We start from the raw sequence: 10,256 nt of genomic DNA, 5'->3' as shown, positions 1-10,256 counted from the left end.
CTTTTTCAGTGGATTTTTTTTTTATTATAAGCAACAAGGCCAGTGAGTGTGCAGAGAGGATGCAGCAGACTGATGATGCTGTCACTCATCTATACGATGCAACTTCTTAAAATAACTTAAAACAACTCCAAAAGTGTTTTCACTGGATTTTTTTCCGCTTTTAGAAAATTTATATTTTTTTTGGTCTTCTGAGATCCACCTCCACCTCCAACCCCCCCGGACAGCGCGTCTCCACTGCGCCGCCATGTGCGCGCTGCTGCCGGCCTGGTTGTGCCTGCTGCTCGGCCTCCTGCCTCTGGAGATCCAGTCCCGGGCTTTGACTCTGCAGAGCCTCACTCACAGACAGAGGTACTACTACCTAGCCTAGTTGAAGGTGGAAAACGTTTGTTAAAGATGTTATTATGTCATTTCTACACAAAGTGTGAGGTCAGTGTAACATAAATTAATCTAAAATGCTGCTTTTATATCTTTAGTCAGTGTTATTCCATGTAATGAATGGGTCAAATAATAGGAAGGAAAAATATCCCCAACAAAATATCAAGATATTTTTACACATAGTAACTTCTGGTGAATCTATCAATAGTTAGTATTAGTAACTTTATGGTATACTATTACTTTATTATCCCTTAGTGGTAGCCTACATTCATATCCATACAACATGCCTTAGATTATATTTTTGCTCTTATTATATACATTTTTTTTTTTAATTAAAGAAACTGTGAAGCATTGTTAAACGTTTAAATAATGGAAAATCAAGCCAAATCAACTTAATTTATAGGCCTATCATTTAGCCCCAAATCACATATTTGTCTGCTTTTGCAATCTGAACTACATTTTACCTAACACCTTCGATTCTCAGCAGACAAACCTCCTTCAAATCATAAAGCCAGTAAGTTAATTAATCAATTAACACTAACAATTTGGACTAAAGTAATTTATCAAGCAAAAAAACCCCCCAAACCTCTCCAATGTAATGATTTACTGCTTTTCTCTGTTATGTTATGACATTATCTATTGTAAATTTAATAATTTAGGGTTTGGGACTTTTTTGGTACAACTTGGGCTATGGAAACCTGCGATGGGCATTTGTCACTATTTTTAGACTAAATTATCAATCGATTAATCAAGAAAATAATGAACAGATTCATCAATTATGAAAATAATCATTAGTTGTGGTGTAGGGCAGCAGTTGGAGACATTAAACGTCTGTGTCTTGCCTTCTGGCAGTCATTAATGTGAGAAAAAGGTCCAACAGTCAAATGGGGCAATTCCTCTCAGCAGCAGGAGGTGAGACAGCGGTGAGGCTGATTTAGTGGGATTTGGGACAAGGATACATGTACTGTACATACCGAGGGGCCAAGCAGCAAACAAGCCACACTCACAGTAAGGTGGACTACAACAGACAGCAGTTTGTAGGTTGTGATAGTTGTGGATGTCTTCTTGTGACCTAGTAATACTAAATTAACTGTCACATGCAGACCCATGATGCATCATCAGTTTATCTTACAGTAACCTAATAGTTTTTATGACATTTTAGTCCCACATGACTAGCATGCCCGCTAATATCACGTTAAGTTGCATATTTGCATAATGGAAGGAAAAGATGCATCAAGAGCTTCTTAAATATATTAATTAAGCTTTGGAGCAATAACAAGATATTAACACATTATTCCATGTAATTTGCATTCATCTCTGCATACATGTTATACAGTATTATCTTTCTCAATGTTTATTTTTTTATCAAGTTGACTATCTGATGGTAAGTCTTGAGTTGCACTTTATTTTTACATAAGAAAAAAGAGCTCTGTGAAGGTTTTATAGGTTGGGGCGCAGTAGGTGTAAACACAAAATCCCTGGCTACAGAGAAAGAGGAGAGAGGATCTCAGTGTGATTCAACACTGATGGATGTAACATAATACTGCTGCTGGCACTTAGCAAAATGCCTCGAGAAAAAAACAAAAGGAAGGACAGAGAAAGAAAAATGAAAGGATTGAGTTTTAATTTAGAACAGACAGATAGAAAAAGAGGAAGAAAAAATAATGAGTGGACCCAGTGACAATAAATGTTAGTGAAACAGTGGGGATCTGATAGGGACAAAAAGGTTTCTTTGCGGAAAGTAGTTTTGAGGAGTTACGACAGGCAAGTGTGTGTGTGTGTGTGTGTGTGTGTGTGTGTGTGTGTGTGTGTGTGTGTGTGTGTGTGTGTGTGTGTGTGTGTGTGTGTGCAGTTCCTCTGTGAAGAACCCCATGCTGCGCTCTAACTTGGAAGGAATGTTGGAGAAGCTCCTTTTGCCCTCAGACTCTCCACTGGTTCACAACCTGGACCACCATATAACACACACACACACACACAAGAAAGAAAAAGAGAGAGAGAGAAAGTGTGAGAGAGAGGTCCCAAAAGAAAGTGCAGATAGAAAAGTGTGTGTTCACCTCAACTCATACAGTACTGTTATCATGCAGTGTTGTGACAAATGTCCAACATCAAACCTTAAAACAGATTTTTTTTAGCCGTGCTTGCTGTGCGTCTTGATTGATGACATGTTTGGCCGGTCAGTCGGTCTATCATTTCGGTTCAGACAATAGACTGTATATAAGAAGTGGACGTAGTCACCGTGACGTCACCCATTGGTGTGTGGACTGCTGTTTTGAAGCCTCGAGTCCTGCATTTTGCCCGTTGCCATCTTGGTTATTTGCAACCAGAAGTGACATGAGAGGGTGGAGCGAAGTACAAACGCTGAATAAGACATTTTCAGACGACCAAAAAGGTTATATTTTAACTTTCATTAACTGCGAAAGGGTTGTAAAATGAAAACTCAGAGACCGGACAACGCCGTGGTATCAACCAGTCAATCACAAAGTAGCCATACCCTAAAGCATCCCCTGCTTTATGGTCCATTTTACTCTAAATGGGACCAAAATTTACTAAATGAACATCATGCTGTATTGGAGAAGACTTGAAACTAGAGATTGAGACCATAAACTCATGTTTACAATGTTTACTGAGGTAATAAATCAAGTAAAAAGTAGGGTCATTTTCTTATAGACTTCTATACAATCAGACTTCTTTTTGCAACCAGAGGAGTCGCCCCCTGCTGGCTGTTAGAATTCAAGTTTAAGGCACTTCCGCATTGGCTTCACTTTTCAGACTCCGGAGTTGCCCACTGGTTCGGACTGAAATAGTTCAACAACAACTGGATGGGTGGGCACAAAAGTTTGCAGAGACATGAATCCTAATTTGGTGATCCCCTGACTTCTCATCTAGTGCCACAATGAGGTTGACATTTTACTTTTGAGTGAAATATTCCAACAACTATTGAGGATTGTTGTGTTATCGGCTACAGATATTCAAGGTACCTAAAAGGTAAACATAAATAACTCTGGTTGTACTGGGAGGCACTTTCCCTCCAGAGACAACTGTGTTTTAAAGCTTCCAATCACTGGTGTAACACATCAGTGAGTTGGTCAGGGTGAACAAATAAATGAGTGTGTATGTGCTGGTCGTGAGAGCCCAAGGCGTCTAGCCAGAAGAGTGATCAGACGACCAGTCAGGATTAGTTACAGGATAAAGATCATATGCTATTCTGGCCCACTTTTCACACCAAACAAACATTATCTCGCTCTATCCGCCTCTCTCCCTTTATTCTTTGCTTCTCACCTCATGAATAGCCAACACTTGTGAATGGGAAAATGTGTATACACACAATATGTCTCCATCCAAATGCCAAACATTAACATTACCAAAAACTAAATATTAAGTAAGTACAGTTATGGTAAGTTGTTGTTACATAAGAATTGATTACATATGTACTTAGGTATGCCCCAAATTCCAGAGACTTGATTTAGCCACTTATTTCTGTAGCGGAAAAGAACATGAGTGAACCGATTACTGCGTTATTGTTCTGAGCTTGTTTAACAATCGCACACTGGGTGGAAGCTGTAGAGCACCGAGTGCTCTTTGTCCCCTGCTACTTTACATGATCTATACAAGTATTGCATAATTTGTGAGCGGTCACTAGGCCAAACAGACCGAATGAGGGATAAATGAAAAAGAGAAAAAAAAGGTGTTGTGACGACGTGAGAAAAAAGTAAGACAGCAGGGAGGTGAGAAAGGAAGTACTTCAAACACACTCAAGAGGAGTGGTGGTGTAGGAGCCTTTTACCATCTACATTGTGCTCTATGGTTGTCTCTTTCTTGCTCCCACCCTTTGTCTGCTAAGATACTGTTGTTGATTAACTGAAAATATATATTTTCTTTTAGGCATTTTAGACTGTTGGTTTAAAATTTCAATGATTGACTAAGAGACATGTAAAAGAAACAGCTTGTCAACATGAGTAAGCAGTAATTAGTTGTCTCAAGTGTTTAAAGGAACACTTTGACCTTGTAGGAGCTTGTTTGCTGTTGTACCCAGAGTCAGATGAGAGGATACATTTTATCGCAGTGCATTCAACACAAACCTTAGAATTGTTGTGCTAAACTAGGCAAAACACATCCCACACCTGAGGCAATTCAAGGACTAATGCATGCCAACGAGCCAGAGATGCATGCATTTATGAGACTCGAAGCCCATGCAGGGTGCCTCTTGGTGTGACAGTGACAACCTTGACCTGATTGCTGGCCCTCTTGGCAGCAAAGTCTCATTTGAATGGCAAACTTTGATGACACTTTCTGTGCTTACCATGGTGACGACCACGGAGGATGGAGAATCAACACTGACATTTCAACTGACATTTCAAGGTTTGACCTCAAATGGTTTAGGTTAGGAATTGACCTTAAATAGTTAAGGTTAGGCATTGACCTGCATTGACCTTGAATAGTTAAGGTTAGGCATTGACCTGCACTGACCTTGAATAATTAAGGTTAGGCATTGACCTGCATTGACCTTGAATAGTTAAGGTTAGGCATTGACCTGCACTGACCTTGAATAATTAAGGTTAGGCATTGACCTGCATTGACCTTGAATAATTAAGGTTAGGCATTGACCTGCATTGACCTTGAATAGTTAAGGTTAGGCATTGACCTGCATTGACCTTGAATAATTAAGGTTAGGCATTGACCTGCATTGACCTTGAATAGTTAAGGTTAGGCATTGACCTGCATTGACCTTGAATAATTAAGGTTAGGCATTGACCTGCATTGACCTTGAATAGTTAAGGTTAGGCATTGACCTGCATTGACCTTGAATAGCTAAGGTTAGGCACTGACCTCAAATGGTTAAGGTTAGGCATTGACCTGCATTGACCTTGAATAGCTAAGGTTAGGCACTGACCTCAAATAGTTAAGGTTAGGCATTGGCCTCAAATAGTTAAGGTTAGGCATTAGCCTCGAATAGTTAAGGATATGCATTTATCTTGAATGGTTAAGGTTAGGCATTGGCCTCAAATAGTTAAGGTTAGGCACTTACCTCAAATAGTTAAGGTTAGGCATTGGCCTTGAATAGTTAAGGTTAGGTTTTGATCAAATAGTTAAGGTTAGGTTTTGATCAAATAGTTGAGGTTAGGATAGGTCATCGGGCAGCGAGTCTTGCGAGAGTTTTTGCAGAGTTTCAGATTTCACAATTTGTGGGTTACCTTCTAGACAAGACCCTAATTTTGCTGGATTCACATCATATGATCAGATGTTCACAAAAAAGTTTAATTTCAGCTGTTTTGTTTATAAACTAAAAGATCACACATAGGCAATAAGACCATGAGTGAAATCCGATACAGAGACAGTGCAGCTGGATAAGCGAGCTTTAGAAGTAGACTACCACCTGTTCAACCCCCTTTTGTCTATCTCTCCAGCTATCTGTCCTTCTCACTTTCTCTTTCAATCCACTCTCTCTGTTTCGTTACTTGAAAAAAAAAGAGAGACCACAGGTTGAGTAAGGTGGACATTCCTGCAGTACAAGCCTGACTTCCCGTGAGGCATTTCATCTTGTCGTAGTGATTCAGTTTCACTCAGAAACACAAGCAGCCAACGTACGCTTGACTGCCCAGCATCATATGTGAACAGGCTGTGTGTTGTACTACTTTTGCATTGAATCTAAACATTTTCTCTCTCTCTGTCTGTTTCTCTGTTTCTTAGGTCGAGTTTACCCAGAACCTATAAATACCCAAAGTCTTCTAACACCGCCATCATGCCTACTGCGTCTGATCTCTCTGTTGCCGTTGACAACCACATCACCGAGGGAGACCGACATATCATCTGGAGGGCCCTGCTGCACAAAGAGCCCCCGCCGAGGTTGTCCGACCTGTTGGTCGACCAAAGAGACAGTGTGCTATGGGAAGCGCCGGTCTGGCAGCGTGGGTCAAGGGGTCGTCGCCATGCCCACAGTGGCGGCGGGAGGGGCCACGGCCATCTGATGAGGGTGGGGTGTGTCCTAGGCACCTGTCAGGTTCAGAACCTCAGCCACCGTCTCTACCAGCTGATTGGACAGAGCGGGAGGGAAGTCTCCTCCCCCATTAACCCTCGCAGTCCACACAGCTTCGGCTAACACCACACCACGAAAGCTACCAACGCCTTTACCATCAAACGCTGGCAAGTTAGCCAGATCGTTTTTTGCATCAGTGACACAATTAGACAGCAAAATAAGCATTTGACGTCAGTCCTTGAAATCCAGTCTCCTAGAAATGTGTTCTAAATTGTTTTTCCCTGTTGTGTTGTGATGAAAAACGTAATCGCTGGCTGGATTATGTTCAGACTGAGGCAACGTTTCTTTGAGTAAATGGAGCAGGTATACAATATCTGTTTGCAAGATCGGATATTTTGGCCGAAAACAAATTAAATACGTTGTCAGAGAACATTTTATTGGTATGTTCAGTATCAACATTGCAACTTGCCACATAAGTTAACTAACAATATTTCCTCATTATGTTGATAGAAATCCCTGCAGCATTACTTTTCTCCTAAAACATATTTGCTGCTCCAAAGTAGTAATATATGGCATGCAGGTAATTTCAAGGAGACAGGGTTGGTCCCGATCTCAGCTGATTAGTATCAAAAGTATAATTATGGTTTATTACAACTATTCATAACAACTTGGGTCTTATTTTTGTAGTTGTAGTAGTTGTAGTTTTGACCGTCAAATAAACTGCTGAGATCTGGGAATGTAGCGACATTGCCAAAAAGATGTCAGACGGAGCAAGAAACACAAGCAGACCGATTTTAAACAAAACCCCCAAGTCAGCCAAACTAGGGGAATAGTAAATAGTAAATAACCATCACAGTCTGCGGGAAACTTTCAAGGCAGGGGTCACATGACAGACCGCACATGACTCTTGCTTTGCAGGTTGCATCGGTGCCTCAAGAGTCTCCCCACAGTTTATAGGCCAACTTCCTGGTTCAATTTATTATCACAGACATGTCAGGTGTGCTCACTTTTGGGTTTACCTGCAAATAAAGTGGTTTAGAATGATCTGGCTAAACTTGTGGCTCGTTTGATCATTTGACTGAGAAGAAACATCTGATGTAGTGATGTTACCATGTTCACAGATCCAAGCAATTATTCCGGTGAGCACAATGTGATCATAACCTATAGATACGATAGACAACACTACGAAAATGAGTTGTAATAAACCAGAATTTCTGCATTGTTTAATATTACGGCCTCTAGTTTCATAGAGGTGACGGCCAACGCAAATTGGAGATTTCCACAGCCACCAATTTACAGTCTTGGGTGTTTTGGCATTCATACAATAACACCCATTTAGACACGATGATGTAAACAAGAAAAACTGTGAATGAGCGAAGCCTCTCTCAAACTGACCTACCTAACTAATGTCTACTATCGTCATCAATGGTGATCCTGCTGATCTGAACATACTTGAGCTCAGAGCTAATCTGTCTTTCAAAAGGACCTCCATCTACGTCTGCAAACAAGTAGCTTTACTTCAGTGCGAACAGAAAACCCAGAATAACCTCCAATCAAACCCCATTAACCCTTCACCCAAAACCCCACAGAGCACACAGTTAGCCAAAATAACCACTAACCCTAATCCGTGATCTGTCGTGACGCTTCTTAACGTCTCGTAACAAGGACAACTGGACTGCAGTGGGGTTTTTGAACCTGTAAACTGCAACTCTACGATGCATCATTTTGATTTTTGTCACTGTTAAGTCTGTTTTTGAGCCTTAATTGCTTTAATCATTTGTAAGGCCTTGTAATGTTTTTGCCTATCCAAATTAAGCACCACTGTGAATGTTGACTATCAAAGTGTTATTTAAAGCTTTATAGTCTTCTGCTTTTCTGTGTGTGTGTGTCAGTTCAGCAACAGTGTCAGTAGTTAAATGTTAATAGGAATGCATGAGAGCACTTTATTCTTCTTTACATTCAGTATGACTTGAATTTTAAAAATGTGTTATTTAACTTAATGAGATCATTTTGTTGTAAATATCCCACTTTACTAAATCTTCATGTTCATGTGAGCGCCCCTTCAAGGTACAAGTGTCCTTTTGTAAACTACCTGTGTTGCTTTCATGTAATACTTTTTATTTTACAGTAGCAGCTTTGTTTAATAAAACTCCAGTCGAAACCTTCACGTGTATTTTATCTGTCTGACAGCAGTGTGAGGTGAACTTTTTAAAGCCCACATAGTTTATGGTTGGAAAATGTGTCTCACACCATGTTAGTGATATTGATTATTAATCTGGGCTACTAATGTACACATGCACACAAGAGTAAAGGTTAAGGGAAGTGAAAAGTCCAAACCAATGCCTCAGAAAGGAGTGGAACAGGTAGCCTTACATTACGCCCGTCCTCATGAACAGGTGGTACTCGTCAGGCTTTATTGTACACAGTTGAGAGAGTTTGGTAAATCCGACTTGAAACCAGAGTTATTATAGTAAATTAAACTGAAACTAAAACAAAAATAAGCTGTGAAAAATACATTTAGTAAACTGAAACTAAATAAAAAAACTATATCCTTGAGGAAAAACTGAAATTAAACTGAAACTATATTGCCTTGGTAAAACAATTAAAATTAAAACTAACAAATTCATTTCAGTATTTCCCTCAACTCTTATGACATTGAACCACAGAAACTGAATGGACTTGACCTTCCATGAGATGGTGCTATGGTACAATTGCTTCACTAAAGTGGTGCAAAGAATAAACATTATTTGGCCAATCCTACGCAGTTCTCCAACCATCAATGTATTTTGTATGTATATGTAGCTAAACACTTTTTATGAAACATTATATCTGGCCCTAACAAAAACTAAAAACTACTGTAAAACTAAATACATAAAAACTAAAACTAAATCTTTCAGAAAAACTGAAACTAAAACTAGCAAACTCACTCTGAAAGCTAAACTAAAATGAAATGAAAAAGTCAAAACTAAGATCTAATTCAAAATTCAAAACTATTATAACCTTGCTTAAAATCGTTTGAGGCCGAGATATCCGGTCTTTTAGTCGCTAGTATGGCACAAGCTCAAAAAACGCTGGATCCACTGGCGTGTTCAGGGAGTGGCCTTGGGTGGCACAGGCCACCCCTGAAATCTGATTGGCCACCCTAAGTGCCACCCCAATATCTTAAAATATGATTGGCTATATGCCCAGTCAGAGGCGGGCCACGGCACTGAATGTAAACTGCACTCTTGTTTAGAGTTGCAGTTCCTTCTCAAACCTGAGAGGCAGAGATGCGCTAAAGTAGTATGTAGCCTGCAAAAAAAAAAAGGCGCGAAGAAGAAGAAGTTTGAGCAGGTGAACCTACAGGTGAAACAAACTGTCAGTCTATCGAAGCAACACGTCTCTGGAGCGTCGTCGTGAAAGATGTGAGTAACCTACATTTTACTACACTCACTGTGCCTGTAGTTAAAAGCTGTAACGGTAATAAGCTAAACATTTACCCTGTCTTGTTTTATTTCTTTTTATTGTAATTGGCACAAGGCTGTCATCATCTCATCTCATTAGCAAACACTGTTTTGACTCTCAACGATGCTAAATCTAACATTGAGCTATTCTGTACTGCGTAACATTGTTATGTTAGACCCGTGTTGCTGCATGTGAGCGGAGTTTTTCAGCTCTAAAGCTCATTAAAACTCATTTGAGGACAACCATGCTAGACAACAGACTAAGCCATTTAGGTTTGCTAAGTATTGAGTCAAGAAGAGCGAGGGCACTCAACATGGATGATTTTATCAAAGTGTTTGCAAGCAAACACAAGAACAGGCGAATTGCACTGTTTTAACCCTCCTGTTTTCCTCAGGTCAAGGAAGGAAGGAAGAAGGGAGGGAGGAAGGACGGAATGAAGAACAGAGGAAGGACAGAGGGAGGA

At 40.1% G+C, this 10,256-nt stretch overlaps 1 protein-coding gene across 1 annotated transcript; it reads left to right on the top strand.

Annotated features, from left to right (window-relative positions):
- Positions 1-221: 221 nt before the first annotated feature.
- Positions 222-7,436, top strand: adm2b (adrenomedullin 2b). Its single transcript, XM_074633171.1, has 2 exons — positions 222-348; positions 6,064-7,436. Exons 1-2 carry the CDS (start codon positions 245-247, stop codon positions 6,470-6,472), a joined length of 513 nt encoding a protein of 170 aa, XP_074489272.1. The 5' UTR covers positions 222-244; the 3' UTR covers positions 6,473-7,436.
- The last annotated feature ends 2,820 nt before the right edge of the window (positions 7,437-10,256 follow it).

The sequence above is a fragment of the Sebastes fasciatus genome, chromosome 4, assembly GCF_043250625.1.
Source record: "Sebastes fasciatus isolate fSebFas1 chromosome 4, fSebFas1.pri, whole genome shotgun sequence".
NCBI classification, from domain to species: domain Eukaryota; kingdom Metazoa; phylum Chordata; class Actinopteri; order Perciformes; family Sebastidae; genus Sebastes; species Sebastes fasciatus.
The sequence above is the reverse complement of the archived record's forward strand: the minus strand, read 5'-3'. Positions and strand labels throughout refer to the sequence as shown.

Excerpts from the sequence above, each read along its gene's own strand:
- adm2b (XM_074633171.1), top strand. The coding sequence starts at position 245 with ATGTGCGCGCTGCTGCCGGCCTGGTTGTGCCTGCTGCTCGGCCTCCTG. Across the intron at positions 349-6,063 it reads AGCCTCACTCACAGACAGAG|GTCGAGTTTACCCAGAACCT; the intron begins GTACTACTACCT and ends TCTGTTTCTTAG.